General features: G+C 52.0%; 7 protein-coding genes across 7 annotated transcripts; 4 read left to right on the top strand and 3 right to left on the bottom strand.

The window, feature by feature from the left end:
• Positions 1-17: 17 nt before the first annotated feature.
• GUITHDRAFT_103850 (hypothetical protein) lies at positions 18-3,016 on the bottom strand (the record flags this gene model as incomplete). Its single annotated transcript, XM_005837552.1, has 9 exons — positions 18-119; positions 171-191; positions 425-488; positions 568-655; positions 700-778; positions 922-1,043; positions 1,089-1,183; positions 1,734-2,116; positions 2,507-3,016. 9 exons carry the CDS (start codon positions 3,014-3,016, stop codon positions 18-20), a joined length of 1,464 nt encoding a protein of 487 aa, XP_005837609.1.
• A 4,059-nt stretch (positions 3,017-7,075) lies between these two features.
• Positions 7,076-10,052, top strand: GUITHDRAFT_103849 (hypothetical protein; the record flags this gene model as incomplete). Its single annotated transcript, XM_005837551.1, has 9 exons — positions 7,076-7,585; positions 7,975-8,360; positions 8,731-8,825; positions 8,871-8,992; positions 9,136-9,214; positions 9,301-9,347; positions 9,714-9,734; positions 9,786-9,876; positions 10,015-10,052. The coding sequence occupies 9 exons, from the start codon at positions 7,076-7,078 to the stop codon at positions 10,050-10,052; spliced, it is 1,389 nt and encodes a 462-aa protein (XP_005837608.1).
• A 348-nt stretch (positions 10,053-10,400) lies between these two features.
• GUITHDRAFT_151202 (hypothetical protein) lies at positions 10,401-11,056 on the top strand. The gene has a single exon (XM_005837550.1). The coding sequence runs from the start codon at positions 10,711-10,713 to the stop codon at positions 11,023-11,025; it is 315 nt and encodes a 104-aa protein (XP_005837607.1). The 5' UTR covers positions 10,401-10,710; the 3' UTR covers positions 11,026-11,056.
• An 823-nt stretch (positions 11,057-11,879) lies between these two features.
• GUITHDRAFT_151201 (hypothetical protein) lies at positions 11,880-12,371 on the bottom strand (the record flags this gene model as incomplete). Its single annotated transcript, XM_005837549.1, has 1 exon — positions 11,880-12,371. A coding segment is annotated over exon 1 (313 nt), but the record flags the coding sequence as incomplete, so codon positions are not given.
• A 1,926-nt stretch (positions 12,372-14,297) lies between these two features.
• Positions 14,298-15,156, top strand: GUITHDRAFT_103847 (hypothetical protein; the record flags this gene model as incomplete). The annotated part of the gene is made up of 2 exons (XM_005837548.1): positions 14,298-14,300; positions 14,362-15,156. 2 exons carry the CDS (start codon positions 14,298-14,300, stop codon positions 15,154-15,156), a joined length of 798 nt encoding a protein of 265 aa, XP_005837605.1.
• A 137-nt stretch (positions 15,157-15,293) lies between these two features.
• GUITHDRAFT_103846 (hypothetical protein) lies at positions 15,294-16,456 on the bottom strand (the record flags this gene model as incomplete). The annotated part of the gene is made up of 2 exons (XM_005837547.1): positions 15,294-15,383; positions 15,461-16,456. 2 exons carry the CDS (start codon positions 16,454-16,456, stop codon positions 15,294-15,296), a joined length of 1,086 nt encoding a protein of 361 aa, XP_005837604.1.
• Positions 16,457-19,779: 3,323 nt separating this feature from the next.
• GUITHDRAFT_103845 (hypothetical protein) lies at positions 19,780-20,411 on the top strand (the record flags this gene model as incomplete). The annotated part of the gene is made up of 3 exons (XM_005837546.1): positions 19,780-19,909; positions 20,168-20,254; positions 20,302-20,411. 3 exons carry the CDS (start codon positions 19,780-19,782, stop codon positions 20,409-20,411), a joined length of 327 nt encoding a protein of 108 aa, XP_005837603.1.
• Between the last annotated feature and the right edge of the window lie 37 nt (positions 20,412-20,448).

Genomic DNA, 20,448 nt, shown 5'->3' with positions numbered 1-20,448 from the left:
AAACAAAATTTACATATCTACACCTCACTCTCCTCCGCATGCTGTAACAGCCAGTCCGCCTGTAGCGCCCGATCGACGTCACCAACTCGCTTCAGGACGTACTTGTACACGAAGGGCTCCTGCACAGACTTCAGCTCTCCATCGACCAGACCTCTGCTCCTCCTCCCTACCTCCATGATGCTCCTGTACACCTGCCGCACAGACTCGTGTCAGCGACCCCAGGGACCCAAGAGCGCGAGGAAGAGACGGATCGAGGTCGGTGGGAGATGTGGCAAGCAGAGGACGAGGATGAGGACGAGGATAAAAGAGTTTCAAGGAAAGGAAGAGGAGGAGAGGAGGGAGAGGACGAGGAAAAGGGGGAGGAGCAGGAGGTGGAGGGAGGCAAAGGAGGAGGAGAGGAGGAGCAGGAGGAGAAATGCTCGACCTGCCCCTCTTGCCAGATGTCTCCTCCTGCAAATATTCGCCACGTCCTCGTGTGAATGATCTTCCTGCATGTTGTTGTCATCGATATCAGATTACCAGGCAGGCAGCTGCCAGCAAGCTCTCAACGTCATTTGATCCTCTCACCCCGCAGTGTTCATCATGAAGAGAGTCAACTTGATTTCAGCCCTGCTCTGATTCCAGTGAGCATGAAGAGCCCCTCGCTGATTGTGTCCTGCTTCCCCGTCAGTCGCCGCATGCCCCCGGCAAGTCGCTCACCTGAGAAGGAGCCGCACAAGGTGCCGTTGAGACTCGCCTCCACCACCTTCACCCACGGCGACCGGTATCCTCCCAGTGACTGCCACCAGCTCCCATCACCAGAGAGCGAGGGCGAGACGAGGTGACGTTAAGAGAGCGAGAGCGACCGACTACACACAGGCAGCACAGCAAGCGAGCACGAGAGCAAGCAATGCGACCATCCAAGCACCAAGCAGCTCTCACCAGCGGAAGCTTCAGCCGCAGAAAGACTGCAAACGGTATCTCGTGGGCTGTCTTGTTGTCAAACATGATTTGCAGCTCATGATGAGACAGGATGAAAGAGTAAAGCGTCTTCTGCAGAGCGTCTGTACATCGTCAGCCTTGCCATCTCACTGGTTCTTCGTGCTCACTAATCGCCGAGGTGGAAGCAACTCGATCGATGACGGCGCTGGATGAAGCTTCCGACTGCAGCTTAGGGAGAATCATCGACATCATGGTCACCGATCTGACGACTGACGGTCAGACCAGCAAGCATGTCCCCTGGCCCGGCTGGTGGTTGACAGCAGCGAGAGGGCTCGAGGAAACGAGAAGCTGCTAAGAGCAGGCGGAAGGGAGAGGAGAGGAGGCAGCCAGCGGCAGGCTGAGGACCGAAGAGGAGAGCCCATAGCCGCACGAGGAAGGAAGAAGGAAACTGTCTGGAAAGGAGTCTGCAGCCAGCAGGCGGACAGGAAGGGAGGGAAGGGAAGGCACGCGGCAGGCGGCAGAAGGAAGAAAGGGAAGATCAGGGAGCAGAAGCAGGAGCAGGAGCAGGAGCAGGAGCAGGAGCAGGAGCAGGAGCAGGAGCAGAAGAAGGAGCAGGATTGGGGCAGGGGCAAGTGAAGGGGCAGATGAAGGGGCAAAAGCAGGAGCAGGAGCAGGAGCAGGAGCAGGAGTAGGATTGAAGCAAGGGCAAGTGAAGGGGCAGGAGCAGGAGCAGGAGCAGGAGCAGGTGCGGGGGCAGAAGCAGGGACGGGAGCATGGGAAGGAGCAGCAGCAGCAACAACAGCAGCTCTTACCGCGGTTCTCTCTGCACCTCATAGATGGCCCGATCAAAGTCATAAGGCGTCGACGTCGACCGCCCAAAGTCATACCCAAAGCACCCGCTATACCCCATCATGTCCCTCCTGTTCCAGTCCGGCTCCTCCTCCTCCTCCCTCCCGCCTCCTCCCCGGCTCTCCTCGCCAGCCTCCAGCATGAAGATCGACCTCCCCGCCGCCCTCGCATGCAGCGTCGTCATCCTCATCCGCCGCTCCACCACCGACTTGCTCCGGAACGTCCGCACGGTGATCACCAGCGACAGGGAGCTGACGTCTCCTTGCCGAAGACTCATAACCTTGCTGAAGGACCGCAGGGCGTTCAAGCTGTCAAAGTCCACCAGGTGCCCGAAGCTCTGACCGATCTGACACCACCAGACTCACCCGCCGACATGCACAACCGAGCGAGCACAGCCAGCATGCAGCACAGCGAGATCGAGGTCAGAGCAAGAAGACGCAAAAGAGGGCGAGGACAACGAGGCAGATAAGGAAAGACTGGGGAGGGGAGGGGAGGGGATGGCAGAGCACGGGTGAGTTGAGGGAAGAATCCGAGATACGAGAGATGAGAACGAGGAAAGACAAGATCAAGGTCAAGCTAGCAACCAAGTATGCAGGCTGCGCGACCCATCGATGTCCATACCCATCAGTCATCCCACCTCCCCGACCTACATCCCCATCTCGCCACCTTCCCTTCCCCACCCCATGCATCGCTCACTCACACAACGCACAAGCGCTCAGGCGTATCAACGAATTACCAGGTCGCCCTCAAACGCAGCGCTCGCAAAGTCCTGCCGCAGCCTCGCGCTCATCTCTACCACCGTCCACTCAGGCAGCTCCACAACCAGCAGCCTCTCCCTGCTGCTGCTCAGACAGGCTTCCATCAGCTCCTGCCCTGACACCCACGGCAACCTCCCACTCGGGTCAAGCCCTTGTGCTTCTGCACCTTCCCCCCGTCCCCTGGACCCATGTTTCCCTTCTTGTGCCCCTCCTGGATCAGCGCGATGTGGGTCCTGGAGCTGCCTGCAGTGGTTGACACAGTCCTCGTAGAGCTGCACTGTCGTTCGTTTGGATCGGAGGCCGCCGTTGAGAAACCTGCCTGGCACAGCAGCAACAGGAACAAGCGTGTCAAGGCGGTCAATGAGCTTCTTCTGCGCTGCTCGCTCAGTTGCCTTTCCTTGACGTATTTTCTTTCTCTGCTCATCCTCCGGCTTCCTGTCGCCATTGCTGTGCTCCCTCCCGCTCCTCTTGGTCCCCGTCCCTCTCATCCTTCCTGCCTAGCGGCAGCGCAGTTGAGGTAGTACCGTCTCAAGTTGAGCAAAGTTTGAGCGGCAGTACCAGTAAAAAAAGAACAAAAAAGAACAAAAAAGAGAAATGATGGCCAGAGCCCGCCTCGGGTGGTACATTCACCGCGGCCGCCCGGCGGCCGCCCGGGCCGGCGGCGGCGGCACACCGTGACAGTGAATCCGGACTGCCGCAGTCCGAGGTGGGTCGGGCCGGGCCGTACGGTCCGATTAGTGCCGAGTCACTGACCGCCGGCCCGAGCCTCCTCGCGGCCGAGTCACTGCCGCCGCACTGCCGTCCGGCATAGCGTTGTCGCTCTCAACTGACCCCTCTGGTTTCCAATAGTTTTCTGTGGGGGTATCCTTCCACATATGTGAATAGCAAATGGCAGTTGGGGTCTGGGGTGGGTCAGACGGCTGGGAGCTGATTCAAATTGGTTGGGACCTGTTCAAGGGGGTAGGGTACTTCCTGGTAGCAAATAATTGTACCAACAGTACCATTTTTATGGTACATATAGAGTACTGTTAGGAAAACTTGTACCAAAATAGTTTATGCGGTACCTCCCCTGTTCAGACTATGATGCTTTGGACCCACCTGTTTCCCAGTGAAAGTGCCTTCTCCGATGGGGTCAAGTTTTGGACCCTACCCTGCCTCCGACCAACATAGACCACCCTTGTAGATCAGAGGGAGCTCTCAACCCTTGCCCCTTCCCTTCCCTGGTTGCATATCCAAGGTTAGCAAGTGAATGTTACGCAGACGTGACTCGTCTGCAGCAGGAGAGCCCAGACGAGGACAAGCAGAGGCAATCCTTGCAGAATCTGGTGTGAGCGCAGCAGTCTGAAAACATCTCTGTGATTGCAAACACATGTAAAGAGGGTTGATCATCATAGATTTTAGCAGCTTGAATAAGGAGTACTCTGCACGGACCGTCCGCTAGTGGCGCTGTACGATGGATGACATTGACTCTCATGAGCAATAAGTAGGAAGTCATGAAGCATGTCACGGAGACAGCATGATCTATACTTATTTCATAGGAATCTGCTGCAAAGAGTCGGGCTTGAGGGCGTTCTGAGCAATATGCAAGAGTATTGCCAAGGCATGTAAAGAGTTTCAAGGAATACCAGTGCATTCATCAAATAGCAGTGATGAGGTACCACATGAAGGCATGACTTGCAAATTGATTGCATGTCGTGTTCCATTTGATGACTTACAATCAAGACGCTTTTGAGCGACAAAACGATACCCCTTATAGCATTGTAAATCATATTTCATTTCCTTCACCTCGAGTCGAAGCAAGAAATTTTCAAGGTGCTGATATCTTTGTTTTGACTAGACTGACATGGTATCAGGAGCAGTTAATTCATGATAGATCCGATTGAATCATGCAGACGAAAATGGACATACCCTTTTGAATAAATCTTTCTTCTCGAGTCTCATACCTGAGCTTTCTTGCCTCTTTCTTTGTAACCTAACATGTACAAAGCATTGGCATTTTCTTACACAAAGTAAACTGAGCCTGACCAGCTTCTCTTATTCGCTGCATTCTCGCCCTTCCATCATCCTGATCTTTTCCTCGCTTGACACCCTTGGGCCAATGCGAGTTGCATGCTGCGATATCATCAATTGCTTGGAACCAAGCGATAAGTGGAACAAAGCGCTCAGGTGCTATGCAGGCTGCAATGCATCGCCGGCATTCCAACCATATGGATAAGTTTGCCAACTTTGCGCTGCTCATATTACTTGCAGCGAAAGTCAACCATTCCAGATGATAAGGACAATGTATGAGACTTGCGCAGAAGAATGTGCAAACACTTCCACACGACGGTGAGTGTGCACGATTCCACATACACAAGAATGCTGCGCAGAAGTATCTACCAATTTCTTGTCTAACCACTCTTTTGATGAATGAGCATCGACTTCTCTAACATGTACATCAGGTCATGCAGGCTCATGGAGAAATGATGATGTTGTTAGCAACAACTTGGCTTTGTTTTATTGAAATACGTTGAAAACATCACCTAGGCCGCTACATATTCCCATGTCCGCTTTGCAACAGTTCTAAACCACGTATCACCATAAAGTTGTACATCAATCGACTAGTCCGATAACATCTTCATGTAGAGCCTCAGTTTCAAGCACAACGCGGTTTGGAGCGATACTGTGACTTGTTTGCCTGGTATGATTACATGTGACATGCTCTCTTACACAATTGAAGAGTATTGTAGAAAATTCAGTCAAGCGGTGCACAGTTCAGCCTTTCTTTCTTACTATTCATCAAACATAGTGTATCAGACAGATGTCATCGTGTGGATCGACGCAAATAAAGATGAACTCGAAGTTCTGTCTGAAAAATGACCCTTTGCAAGTACTGATGGATCGAGAGCAAGTTCTTGATGCTGTATCATTGAGAAGTAAAATGACAGTCATTTGCCAGTGCTACACGACTCGTATCCATCAGCTTGAAATATGCACACCTGAGTTTCATTCCATGAATCATCTTTCCTCCCGCATTCAAACTGAGAAACTCAGTGCTTGTCAACTCATGGGCATGGTTTCAGAGTTTGAATTTCCAGCAAGTTGAGGAAGGACAAGGCAGACAGAAGCGTCAAAGAAAGTTGAGGGTCATCAGGGAAGGTCTGACGAGAGTCTGAGCCTCATGGACAGGGAAGGATAGGGATGCGCAAGTGTGGAGGGCAGGGAGATGGGGAGGGAGACACCCTCTGCTAAATGTATTTTAAAAGGCACCCATTACAGTACCAGACCAAGACCTGTACCCCCCACCCCCCTGTCGCGTCCGTTGGGTTCGAATATTTGAAATACTACCACGCCTACCCATCAGTTTCTGGTACAAATCATTACTCCACTATACAAGCGCTATGTGACCCTATCCAAAGACAAATAGGAACGATTGTTTACTTATCTAAGCTCTCAATTACCCCCGGTTGCCGTTGAACTTGCAGCGCTGGAAATGGATTTTCAAACCTTCCAATCCTTGGATTTTTTACTCACACACAATTTTGTACTGGGAAACGCCTGGATCTGGTACAAATCCCAATTGTCAGCAAGTTCCTTGACCCGACAACGCTATGGTGACCGCCGTACGCGCGGCGGCCCGGGCCGCGGCCCCGGCGCACTGTGCCGGAGCGGACCGTCCGTCCAGGCCCTTCCGAGGTGTGAAAGGTGAGGCCCGGCCGCGGGAGTCCGGTGGAGCCTGCCGCCGCGGCGGCGGCTCACGGCCCCCGGCGTCCCGGACCGGGCCCGGGGTACACTGTCCGATCATCGGATCCCGGAGTCCACGGTCACGGAGTCACCGCGGCCCGGCGGCCGCGGCCGCCGACTCTTTACTGAAAGTTTTAGTCATCTTTGTCGGGGAACGTCGCGATATGAGCAGCGCAGGATGCTAGGTGAGTGAGGAGAGAGGGGAGAGGAGGGGAGGGGAGATGAACGATGGGAGAGAGAGGGCGGGGAAGGTTTGGAAGGATGATGTAGGAGAGGAGATGCTGAATCAGCAGGGAGAGAAGGAGGAGCGTTGCAGCAACATTCTTGATCCAGAGAGCGTTGTGGGGTCAGCAGTGAAGATGCGCTTGTGGGTTGAAGCCATTTTGAAAAGAAGTTGCATGAGTCGCAACAGATTCATGTGCTCAGGAGAAAGCAAGTTAGCCAGAGAACGGATTGATATCAGACCCGCTGTCTACTCCAAGAAAGCTATAGCATTCCTAGCATTGTCTTGATGAGCATGATCCTATCCATCGCCCCTTCTTGTAACACTCTCCTTCTCTCTGTTTTCATGCCTTCTTCCTCTTTGTCCTCCTGATTCTTGATCGGCGTTTTATTCTGCTGTAACGGTTCCAGACTTCTCCCATTCACCATCCCTGGATCTCTTCGGCCTTCCTTCCCTATCTTTATCTACCCCCTAGCCACTGCATCTTGTGTTTCTTGCTTCGATCTTAGGCTTGAAGGATAGAGCGTGCTTGTGACGAAGAACGTTTGCTCCACTCAAACAAAAACCTCCCCCGCGTCCTACTTTTGCTGACTCTCCTGACATGTTTGCAGAAAATAATACCAAGAGGCCTCCCTCCCGCAGACCAAGGGAGGGAGAAGAAAAGGACGAGCACAAAAAGCGACAAAGAGAGGGCAAAGCAACTGAGCGAGCAGCGCAGAAGAAGCTCATTGACCGCCTTGACACGCTTGTTCCTGTTGCTGCTGTGCCAGGCAGGTTTCTCAACGGCGGCCTCCGATCCAAAAGAACGACAGTGCAGCTCTACGAGGACTGTGTCAACCACTGCAGGCAGCTCCAGGACCCACATCGCGCTGATCCAGAAGGGGCACAAGAAGGGAAACATGGGTCCAGGGGACGGGGGGAAGGTGCAGAAGCACAAGGGCTTGACCCGAGTGGGAGGTTGCCGTGGGTGTCAGGGCAGGAGCTGATGGAAGCCTGTCTGAGCAGCAGCAGGGAGAGGCTGCTGGTTGTGGAGCTGCCTGAGTGGACGGTGGTAGAGATGAGCGCGAGGCTGCGGCAGGACTTTGCGAGCGCTGCGTTTGAGGGCGACCTGGTAATTCGTTGATACGCCTGAGCGCTTGTGCGTTGTGTGAAAGAGCGATGCATGGGGTGGGGAAGGGAAGGTTGCGAGATGGGGATGTAGGTCGGGGAGGTGGGATGACTGATGGCTATGGACATCGATGGGTCGTGAGCCTGCATACTTGGTTGCTAGCTTGATCTTGATCTTGTCTCTCCTCGTTCTCATCTCTCGTATCTCGGTTTCCTCCCTCAACTCACCCGTGCTCTGCCATCCCCTCCCCTCCCCTCCCCAGTCTTTCCTTATCTGCCTCGTTGTCCTCGCCCTCTTTTGCGTCTTCTTGCTCTGACCTCGATCTCGCTGTGCTGCATGCTGGCTGTGCTCGCTCGGTTGTGCATGTCGGCGGGTGAGTCTGGTGGTGTCAGATCGGTCAGAGCTTCGGGCACCTGGTGGACTTTGACAGCTTGAACGCCCTGCGGTCCTTCAGCAAGGTTATGAGTCTTCGGCAAGGAGACGTCAGCTCCCTGTCGCTGGTGATCACCGTGCGGACGTTCCGGAGCAAGTCGGTGGTGGAGCGGCGGATGAGGATGACGACGCTGCATGCGAGGGCGGCGGGGAGGTCGATCTTCATGCTGGAGGCTGCGGGCGAGGAGAGCCGGGGAGGAGGCGGGAGGGAGGAGGAGGAGGAGCCGGACTGGAACAGGAGGGACATGATGGGGTATAGCGGGTGCTTTGGGTATGACTTTGGGCGGTCGACGTCGACGCCTTATGACTTTGATCGGGCCATCTATGAGGTGCAGAGAGAACCGCGGTAAGAGCTACTTCTGCTCCTGCTTCTGCTCCTGCTTCTGCTCCTGCCCTTGCCCCAATCTTGCTCCTTCACTTGCCCCTGCTCCTGCTCCTGATCTTCCCTTTCTTGCTTCTGCCGCCTGCCGCGTGCCTTCCCTTCCCTCCCTTCCTGTCCGCCTGCTGGCTGCAGACTCCTTTCCAGACAGTTTCCTTTTTCCTTCCTCGTGCGGCTATGGGCTCTCCTCTTCGGTTCTCAGTCTGCCGCTGGCTGCCTCTTCTCCTCTCCCTTCCGCCTGCTCTTAGCAGCTCCTCGTTTCCTCGAGCCCTCTCGCTGCTGTCAACCACCAGCCGGGCCGGGGGACATGCTTGCTGGTCTGACCGTCAGTCGTCAGATCGGTGACCATGATGTCGATGATTCTCCCCAAGCTGCAGTCGGAAGCTTCATCCAGCGCCGTCATCGATCGAGTTGCTTCCACCTCGGCGATTAGTGAGCACGAAGAACCAGTGAGATGGCAAGGTTGACGATGTACAGACGCTCTGCAGAAGACGCTTTACTCTTTCATCCTGTCTCATCATGAGCTGCAAATCATGTTTGACAACAAGACAGCCCACGAGATACCGTTTGCAGTCTTTCTGCGGCTGAAGCTTCCGCTGGTGAGAGCTGCTTGGTGCTTGGATGGTCGCATTGCTTGCTCTCGTGCTCGCTTGCTGTGCTGCCTGTGTGTAGTCGGTCGCTCTCGCTCTCTTAACGTCACCTCGTCTCGCCCTCGCTCTCTGGTGATGGGAGCTGGTGGCAGTCACTGGGAGGATACCGGTCGCCGTGGGTGAAGGTGGTGGAGGCGAGTCTCAACGGCTCCTTGTGCGGCTCCTTCGCAGGTGAGCGACTTGCCGGGGGGCATGCGGCGACTGACGGGGAAGCAGGACACAATCAGCGAGGGGCCTTTCATGCTCACTGGAATCAGAACAGGGCAGAATTTACAGCTACATTGTTCATGATGAACACTGCGGGGTGAGAGGATCAAATGACGTTGAGAGCTTGCTGGCAGCTGCCTGCCTCTCTGCGTGTCTTGTGCTTCTTCTGCCTTCACTTTTCTCTCCCCATCTACCTCTTCTTCCTCTTACCCTTCCTGGTGGAACATTAGCGGTGACGAATGCATGCAGGAAGATCATTCACACGAGGACCCTCCCCCCCCCTTCCTCCTCCTCCTCCTCCTCCTCCTCCTCCTCCTCCTCCTCCTTTCCTTGTAAACCCCTCCATCCCTTTATCCTCGTCCTCATCCTCGTCCTCTGCTTGTCGCATCTCCCACCGACCTCGATCCGTCTCTTCCTCGCGCTCTTTGGTCCCTGGGGTCGCTGACACGAGTCTGTGCGGCAGGTGTACAGGAGCATCATGGAGGTAGGGAGGAGGAGCAGAGGTCGGGTCGATGGAGAGCTGAAGTCTGTGCAGGAGCCCTTCGTGTACAAGTACGTCCTGAAGCGAGTTGGTGACGTCGATCGGGCGCTACAGGCGGACTGGCTGTTACAGCATGCAGAGGAGAGTGAGGTGTAGATATGTATATTTTGTTTTACTTTGCAAGTGAATGATACGCTGTACATTTCCTGAGAATAACTCCAATCTGGACGTGAGCACCCAGGCAGATTCGATCCAGATTTGTTGTTTGTTTTTGGTTTGACAGACAGAAGCTTCGAGTTCTCTTTGTATGTTTATTACTGAGGAAAGAAAAAATACAGCACAGAGACGAGCTCAGGAGAATATTTACTTTCCGACCCTCTTGACGACGCCGGTGTAGTCGCCATCGATTCCCTTAGCCTGGTAGGAGAGGAACTCCTGGAGCTTCTTCTCAGCCAGGGTGAGGGAGGCCTCAACCTTGGTGCTGGCGACCTTGACGCAGGATGGCAAGGGTAAGAATGAAGCAATAGAACTTGAACATCAAACGTGCCATCATCAGCTGTAACTCAGATATGTTTGTAATCAAAATCGCCCTGTAACGATACAGCTTTCATAGGAGAAGAATGAACAATCAAGCCGTGATTGAGCTTTGACAAAGAATACATGTTTAATTGTAGTACAAAACATTGGAAAGAATCTATAACAACGACGCAAACACTTACAGATCAGATCAGAAATAACTAAACGTACAACGACATGAATATATAATCGAACATGGTACAGCACACGAGATTGAAAGAAATCGTCTTGACACACAAACACACGGCACCCTGAACACTATCGGCGCTTCACTTGTTGCACAGCTTGTATCTTGTGCCGACAGACAGGGCAAGTCCCGCCATTATTCTTGATGTGTTCAGCGCAACCAATACACAAGTCTTGATGACCGCAAGGGAACAGGATCGCGTTTTTGGCCATCTCCATGCACACCGCGCACTCCTCTCCTTCCTCCACCTCTGTCCTTGGGACCGTCCCTGGCAATTTAAGGTGTTGGGGCAGCGAGATCGGCTGGGGCTCTGTTGGAGGTTGTAGGGGCGGTCGACTAACAGGCAGGCTGATCGCTCTTCGAGGAGGACCAAGGAAATCGCTCCATTCCCTCCTCATGCTCTCAAAGTCAAATTGGTTGCGGATGAACTGCTCTGAGATTGCTCTCCTCGATGGCCTCGGAGCCTCCCGACTGACCAGCTCCAAGTTTCTCTGCCGCAAACGGCTGGAGGATGAAGACCTGCGAAGGTGAGTTTGGTCCTGCGGAAGGACGCGCCTCTCCCTCGTGAGGAGGATACGGAGGATGGGGAGCTTCTGGTAGAGGAAGATCAACAAGACGGCAACGATGATCAAGGCTATCATGAACCCGATGTTGCTGCTGTTCAAGAAGTCAAATGCTCCCCCTGAAGTTCTCGAGCTCATCTCGGACTGAGCTGGTCCATTCCCGGCAGGCTGAGAGTACTGCGGCTGAGCGACGGGAGGCAGGCGAGTGTCTGCTGCTGGGGAGCTGACGGATGCTCCTGGGCTCTGGCTGATCTGACCTTGGGAGGAGGGAGGAGGAGGAGTGCTGGTAATACCTGGAGAGGGAGTCGACGGTGACGAACCCGAGGCCTTGACGCATGCAAAGGCGTTGCCCACATAGCCCTGGTTGCACTCGCACACAGCAAACTGATTCGTTTGCTGAGCATTGAGTTTGTTCTTGCAGTGGGCGTTCTGCCAAAAGCAGTTGATGTTGGTGGCATTCGAGCAGTCGTAGTACACCGAGGAAGACACCAGAATGGTCGAGTTCACTTTGGCCCCGAACGAGAGCAAATCGGAGCTCGAGTACACTCGATGGTTGCCCTGCAAGTCCACAAGGTATAGTTGAGTGATACCCCATTCCCCTCCCTCGTCCCCTTGCTGAAACCAGAAGGACATGTTGAGCACGCCTCCGTTCGGCGTCCCACTTATCAAGCTCTGCGATGCGAAAGCCTGAGTGTAGAAAGCTAAGGAGAGCAGCGGTCAGATCCACGACATCACAGGCGGGTCATGTACCGTGACTGCTACCAGTCATCGTCGAGCTCTCAACGTACATAGCAGCTCCTCGGAGTCCGGCACCGCTATCTCGGGTGTACATATAAGCACTTACGAATACTTTCCCCGAGGTAATGGTGATGCTGTTGGGATAGATGAAGAGCCATACGAGCTCTGGAGGCAGGTTGTCGTTCTGACTCGTGCTGACTGCAGAGCACTTGTCTTGAGGGCATCTTCCATCAATAGAATCTGAGTTCTGTTGGCAGGTTGAGCAAGGCATACATTTCCTGTACTGAGCATTGCAGTAAGCTCCCGATGGGCAGGCTTGATTGCTAGTACATTGGGTGTCCTCCGAGAACCAGCTCTTGAGCTTAGCCGAAGGCTTGATGATTCGAACGTCCGTCTCTTTGCCTGCCTCCACAAGCAAACTCTGACTTCGAGCTGCACCGAGGAAACCAAACCACAGGGTAACGATGAGCAACGACCGCATTGTGGTGCAATGTGGCTGGATCGGAATAAGCCCACCTTTACCCTTGCAGCTGGAACGAAATTCACGCCATAACGCACCTTCAGGACGAACAATCTGCTTAAGAATCAAGTCAATAGAACGACTCCTTGCTTCACTGTCACGCAGGAACCAAATGTTTTTGAAGTCATCAACAACGTTCAATCTTTGATAGGCGGCACACCTATCGACTACTCTTCTCTAATGAGTTCCTTTTGCCCTCCATCTCAAAGAAACATCAGAGACAACTTGGATTCGGGAACTGGAGTCGAAAACACCACACTGAACCAACAAACAAAGTACTCAGTGCGATAACACGGTCACTTGAACGTCAGACTTTGGCAGAAAGAGGAGGCGAGGAAAGAGATACAATATCGGAATGTCACAGTGAGGAGCTATCAGACTCGCACACACCATATCTAGCGCAACATGTTTGCTTTCTCCGGCATGACGGCGTTCACGCCAGTTCTCCTTCAGAAGCCATGATCACTACCCCTAGCTTACAAAGCCAAGTAGTGGTACCCACCCCCTCCCCCTCGTTCTGTCGTTTGCAACTTTGAAGTATGAACCCAAGGTCCTATTATGCCGTAGTACCCACCCCACCACCTGAAACTTGAACATGAGAGGTCCCAGACCCCACCCCCACCCCCTCTCAATTGAGCTATCAAAAAGTACCTGGGCCTAGTCACCCGTTTGCTCTCAGCCTGATGATCGGGTGACTTGGCAAGCCGCGCCCCCACCACCAGTGCCAAGAATGACCCCGAGGACCCCCGGCCCACCCCCACCACTGAAAGGACCCCACCCCCCCTCTCTCTAATTGCTGTGTGTGCCCGGGCGGGCCCGGCCCGTACTACTACCGTACGGTACTACCGTTTCGGGGGCCGGGCCGCTGAGGGCCTGCCCGGCGCTCAGCCGGCCGCCGGGCCCGACAGGCGCTCGCCGGAGCGGCCCGGCCTGAGACTGAGCCCGCCGTCTTCCGTGGTGGGACCCGAGGCGGGCACGACTGACAGTACTACCCTCAAGTGCCTGGCTTTAGAACTGGGGTGGTGGGTGGATAAGGTCCTCTAGTACCCCTTATGCTACTCCATCAAGCATACCAATGGAAGGGGTAGTAGTCCTCGTATTGTTGATGATCCAGGGGATGGTACTCAGTCTCCGAGTCCGACGCCCCACCCCACCCACATTAGAGCCACCTTTTAGCCAGACACCTACCCCTAGTGATCCATGAACGCCGGTATTGAGTACCACCGGTACTACCAGACCTCTTTGACGGTCGTTGAGCGGGTACTACAGAGATACACCCGCACCCCTACCCCCCGAGAATGATGACCCTCACGATATCTCCTTCACTTCCGGCTAGATTTTAATGGACATGCTGAAGCGACTATGCTGCCTGCAATGAGGGTGGAGCAGGAGAAGCAGGAGGGATCACAGAGAGGACGTATCCATGTGTAGAACATTAACCTGATCCAGCAGTATGGAGTTGAGACATGCAGACTGACAAGAAACTCTTCTAGTGCTGTTTGAAGTGTGATCAGACTGTGAACATTCACAGCGGTGGTATAGGGCATATTCGGTATCGACCAACTTCTTGAATTTGCTCAGTTCGAAATTACACGATTGCTGGTCCCGTGGTGTACCTGATCTGTGAATGACTACTGGAACCCAATAAGCTGCTGCAATCTTGCTCTAGCAAAAACAAACACATCGCTGCCGACTGCAGAGCTCTCAACCAAATTCTCGAACGCAAAGGAAACATCAACCACCAGACGGTATGATAGCATCAACGTGGAAGAATTCAATCTGAAATCTTTCAAGGTCAAATCAATGCAGGGGAGGGAGCATCGGGCACCAGCCAAAGCTGGTGACGGTGACCGTCTCTCCGGACATCAAAACTTCTCCCATGATAACCCTTGTAAGGATGCAAGGCTCGTGATTAGATAGCCCCTGACACTCGTTTGATCAGTTTTTCAATGGGCATCATCAATTGAAAGCAATCTGCGCACATGGTTTAACATTGACGTGAGCTGACGATGATGAAAGAAGATTCCTGACAACATTTTTCTGCAGGATCACCATCACAGCAAGGTAAATGTTAGGGAACAAACCTGCTCAGAATGGCTGGAGGCGGAAATGATCAGCTCAGAGGCGGAGACAGAGGACCAGAGGGGAGAGAGGGGAGAGCGCGATGGTGAATCAAGACCAGAATTCATGAGGCAAGAAAGCTACTCGACGGATGATTTCACCATTACAGCAGACGTCGTGTACATTGAGCCAGATCGCCTTGCTATCGAGGAGCACCTCCATCAAGCACCGATCGAGCAGCTTAACCACCCCTCAACCATCTCGCATCAGTTTCGCCGCTTGCCTCAAGTAGACCATCCCCATGAGGTGATTTACAGCGAAGACATGTTCGCGGACAAGAAAGCAGGATGGGAGCACAAGATTGTAAGTGAACACGCAATGGAGGCGTCACTCCACGACAACTCAAATGGCTCTACCGCGCAGGTTGGAGCTACGAGGAACCATTACTACCCATCGCCAATACCCAAGCGGAAGGACATACTGACGGTCACGGCTCCTGATGGAGTAATCATGAGCAAAAGAGCAAATTCTACATCGCCCAATCACAATTTCAAAATTTATGGCGATTATGACTTATCTCCTAACGAATCGTATGTGAGCAGCTTTCATATTTCTCCTCATGTAAGACGTGCAACCCGGGATATCGAAGATGCCACCAAGAGCCCTGATAGGAGGATCTTTGACATGGTCGCAAATCATCGCGGAAATTTGCGACCCGATGCCCAAAGACCTTCAATTGTGCCTCCGCTAATGCTGGACTCCATTGAGAAACTATCGTAGAATGAAAACACCGAGGGATGTGTACAACTGTTACATCACTTGTAAATACTTGATATTCCATGTATATGGTATGTATGCTGGAGAGTCTCAAATAAAATGCCATTCAGCAACCAAGAGAAGGTTGTTTGCCGTTTCCATCACACCGCATCAGTTTGTTCAGTCGCGCATGCGTCGATTCGTCCGTTTGCGCTGCACTCTCCAGCTTTGAGAAAGTTCGCGTTCGCTGGCTGGAAGATTCATCAGAAGATTGCAGAACATTCATAGCATGGAAATTATGAGCGCTGAGACCCCTAGATTGGTATACCCCTGACGCCACCATTGCCAAAAAACCACGAACTACATCGGGAGGGGATTCCGAGAGTCCTTGCTCGGGCTGCATTGCATCATCTTCCGAGTGAGAATGCTCTTCCACAGGTGGATTTCCTGAAAGCGCTGCAGCTGCAGCTGCTTGCTTAATGCAGAAGATGGTACGTTGCAACACAGCGTTTTTGTCCAATTTGTCCTTGTCATTCCCTGGTAAGAAAGCCCTGAGCTCGTTGTAGTAGTTTCTGGCGATTTGTCGACGTCGCTGTTCGGCTTCGCTGTGGCTAAGCTTGCGATCCTGATCTCCACTCTCAAGCTCCATTTCCATTCCTGCAAAGGCTGTTTGCTCTGCAGTGGATTGATTTAACCCTGCCAAAACTTCTGAATAATTACCAGGACCACGGAAGTGTGCTTCATCGTCTGTCCCAGAATTCTCCTTTGACTCGGCCTTTGTGTCATTGTGCAAGGGTGAGCAATCTGGCATATTCGATTCAATCTTGGAAATATAGGACTGCAGTGCCTTCATAACGTCCACTGCCATCTTCAAAAGCGCATTTCGATCCCTCACCTTGAGAGGGTCCTCCCCGCCTGGAAGCAAAAGCTTCAATTCATCAAAAAGCTGCTTTGCTTTGAGTCGTCGATTATGCTCAACTTGATTGTGTGAAAGCTTGTTGCCATGAAGGCCAAGCAAGGCTCCAGCAGCAGAAGATTCATCAATTGCTTCAGTTTTCACGATGCTCTCCAGCTTTGGCATTCCATGTAAGGCAGCAGTCAGCGGATCAAAAGGTAGAGGAGGCTTGAGAGGTTGCGGCTCGGCTGCAGCCACCTTTCCCTCGGCTGCATGGTTTTCCTTTTTGCAAACACCGATAGCGAGAACTTGAGCCGCAGTGAGCGGTTGAGAGTTGACCTCTGATTGGCGGTATGCTCCAGTTTTGAAAGAACTCTTGTGGTTGTTATCCGCCGATTTTAGCGAAGCAAAATCAAAATCCATGGACATTTTAGAATAGACTATTGAGACAAATCTTATAACTCTCTGATCTATATAGCCTCGAGACAAGCGTTAATTAATTAGATATTTACAGGACGAAAAAAATACAGTCGAACTTGCGAAACCCAACCAATTCAGCTGCGGTTGATTGCGATTTTGGTCCAAAAACAGGGAAACAGATTATGCAAACTTGTGCAGTTACTTCGAACGTTGAAGTCAACCCATAAGGATTTGTCAAGGCATTGCCCAAAGTTTAAATCATTGAGCAAGAATGTAGGTCACGGACACAAAACTTTCGTTCCTCGTCAAGAAAAAGACGCATGCCAATTAGAACATCAGCATCTCTGTTGAGGAAAGAACAAATGTCAGAAGCAAATCAAGATTTTTGCAATTCAATGATTCAAAGCAAACTCCGTGTATCTACAAATCGAAAGAATGGCTCGGGAAGAATCTCTTCGAGCATACAGCGAAGAGGAACTATTCCAACACAATCAAGAGCATCAACAACAGCGACATATCAAAAGTCGAAAGATGGAGGGAAATAATCATATGCTATGTGCGAAAAGCTATCGCTGAGTGCAATTTCAAACCAACACGAAAAGGGCCGCCGCGAAACGTGATACAAATGGAGAAACAGGTCTCAGAAGGAGTTTACCGCATGCATGATCGATCAATGTACCCTCTAGAACCCCCCTATAACCATCCATGTGTCCTAGCTTCTGCATTCATCCTCTCCCATACTCGCGCATCCCCTGCGCGCCATGGACGGCGGCGGAGTTTGTTCTGGTGTCTGCCGCTTCGATGTTTACTGCATTTCAAAACTTTTGTATAAAAACGTCGTTTTGATCATGTACAAATATTTAAAAACGAATCCCTCTTGTATCACACTGTTTGAATATAACTCTTTTTTTTGGTCGTTTTAACAAGAACACAACTGATGTGCTGAGTCCGCCTCAGGAGTATCTCGCAAGGGAGATGTACCTAGGTCACTGACGAAGCTCGAAACATTGCCTTTGTTATCGTGAAAGTCTTCTTTTTCGGAGCCTTTTTGAAGCCCTGCAGCTCATAGGCTGAGGCCGTGATTTTATTTTTAGATGCAGATTGTCCCGAGATGAATTTCTGTTGTACAAAAAACTTTAGGACTCAAAATCAGTTTTACATTTATAACTACCCCACCCATGTATTTTCTGATTACATGACCGGTATATTCATGCAATCTAAAACGCATGTTTTACATTTATAACACTTCTTCACAATGTTTCAAAGCATCTCTCCTCGCTGGACCCCCACCCCTGATACTCCCTTCATTCGTTCAAACAAAGTCGCTGACTACCATCTGATTTGACTGTTACAGTACCCGTACTTCTCTATTACATCCCACCCTACGACTCAAAGAACCAGGTGTAGAGGACCCCAGTAAAGGGATATTGTCTCTCAGTTGGGTAGGGTATACACACCCCACCTGACATTATCATAACAAATTTACGTATTTTGGAGGGGTACTATTTTGGTCAGCACCCACCAAATGAAGACCCCACCGGGAAAAAAAAAAATCTCCACAGGGCATTACACCGCCAGCATTCAAATCTTATTTTATGTCAATAAGTGTTTTAATAATATAAATCAAGTTTTAGAAAATGGCCCTCGTCCCCTCACTGACACTCCAATCTCAACCTTACGTGAACCCTACCCCGATAAGCCCTCAAATCCCCAGGGCAAACACCCGTGCTAATCGAAAGATGACCCCTACCCCAAGATTACCCGCGGTATACTACCCGCTGTTCGTATGGTAGAGTACCCTTCCTGGCCACACTTGGACCCTTGCTTACCCTCACCCCCTACATACCCTCTTTATGTACCCCTCTTTTAGCCTACTACCCTTCTCCGAACCGAACAACCCAGTCAAAGAACTCCACGGGTCATCAAAATGGTCAAAACAGGGGGTGGGGAGGAGCTTGGCAGGATATCGTCGGGGTAGTTGAGGCCGGACGTTAGCGCAAGGGGTAAATTTAGGTTGTTTTGCACGGGCATTTAAAATCGCTGTGTACAATAGAACGTGGCATTAGCGGCGTATCGAGGCCCCAAGTTTTTTTTTCACGGTCTCCATTCAAGTCCAATTTGAACAGGCGGTAACGCTCAACCCTGCCGCCGCAATCACATGTGGTGAAACGGCGAGGTGGGCTCGGGAAAAAATCTTCATCTGGGGGAAAACAAGGTATTGTTTTCCCCCAGAAATAGCCGTTACGGAATATTATTCAAATTTTCCTAACCGCTAATGCCACGTTTTTGAGAAATTGTGAGGGAAAACAAATACATTTTATTCTGCACCCCTTGCGCTAACGTCCGGCCTGAGACGGTATATGAGGGGTACTGAGAGATGGCTGGCTAACTGTGGGGGGTCCCATTGTGTGAAGCAAAGAGGGTAGGGTGGTTTATTTGGGAATGGGGTAGGGAGTTGGACGATTGTCACAGAGGTGGGGTAGTAGTAAAAGAGCAGGACATGAGTGGGGTAGCAATTATGAAACTGGTACCGGTGATGGGGGTGGTCAGGGTGGGGGTGGGTACAAAGAGAGAGTACAAGGGGTAGTGGGCTGCACCGGTAGGTCGAACGAACGAATGCGGACTCCAAGTCATGCGTGGGGGGTGGGGGTAGAAGATAGGTCTGCATGTTTGAAAATGGCGGCAAGAGCGAAAGGGGACCGGGAAGGCGAGAGGAGGAGCAGAAGGGAAAGGGAGCAGAAATATATGAAAATGTTGAAGAGGAAGGGAATATGTGAGATGAGGGGAGGCGATGGGAGGAGAGCAAATATGAAGGTGGGGCGGGGGGCGGGGAGTTGGGTCAGGTTGGTTGAGTTGAGGGTAATCTTTGCGTGAGTTAGTGTGGGACAGCCAGGAGACAGCATAATCAATCATGGCGCAGTGTTGTAAATGAGGTGTTGATCCAGAGACGTGATGGGATCAGGACAGACGATTGAGTGAGTGAAGAAAGGAAGCGTGTTGGTGAGGTCTTTACAGAAAACCTGGAAGGGATGGAAGGTTGTTGGCAGATAGTGAAGATGACCCAGATTGTGAAAAAGGAATGATTGCTGAACACATCTGAGACTCGAGCGGCAGTGAAGCAGAGCCAGCATGACAGAAGAATGCGAGGTTCAAGAGGCGAGTATCACATTTTGAAAGAGTACATTACGGAAGGTAGGGAGGCAGGCAGTTACATATTCAGACTTGAGCTTGACCCATGTTAGAGCTGCGAATATGATGGATGGGTGCGAGGCAAGGGTTGATTGACGCAGAGTCCTTGCACGAGTTAAGTTTCCCGCACAGGTTTGAGGGAGATGTCGACCTTGACAGGAAAGCGGATTGCAGACGATGTGATAGATAGCCCGTCGAAGAGGATAAAGCAGTATTTCAAGGAGGGGTTCATGAGATTCGGGGTGCAATGGGCAAACGAGGAATTTGCTGCAGGTAATTATCGTCTCTCTGCCCTCGTTCCTCCTTATGTGGCCCTCCTCCTACCCCTCCAGCTTTCAATCCATCGCTCCGTTCCTCCCCGCAACTTCTTGCCCCTTCGCGCCCTTCAACTCATCTCCCCACAACCTCGTGCCCCCTCCAATGCTGCTCCTGCAAAAGAACTTCGTGTGTCTTCATGGACTGAATGGTGTATGATGTTTGACACCTTCAAACCATCCATGGCTGTCGCTCGTCTCCTGACATGTCTGGTAGCGTCACAGCAGGGAACGTTCTCGCAAGCTTCGCAGGATATCATGGTCCCTGATGTGGAGCCGCAGCCGGCGCAGAAGGAGCAAGCAGGTTGTAAACCCTCGAATCCTCCTGGATCTTTGCTCAGACTGCTGCAGGAACAGGCATGGAAGTCGATACCCAGAAGGAAGCGGAGTGGTGGGAGTGGTGGAGCAAGAAGTGGGAACAGCCTGCGTACGTGCAAGTCCCCAATGACTTGATGAGATGATAGCAAGCAGAGGAGAGGAGCGGAGAGGAGAGGAGAG

This window comes from Guillardia theta (assembly GCF_000315625.1).
Source record: "Guillardia theta CCMP2712 unplaced genomic scaffold GUITHscaffold_14, whole genome shotgun sequence".
Lineage (NCBI taxonomy): Eukaryota > Cryptophyceae > Pyrenomonadales > Geminigeraceae > Guillardia > Guillardia theta.
This window is presented reverse-complemented; position numbering and strand designations above follow the sequence as displayed.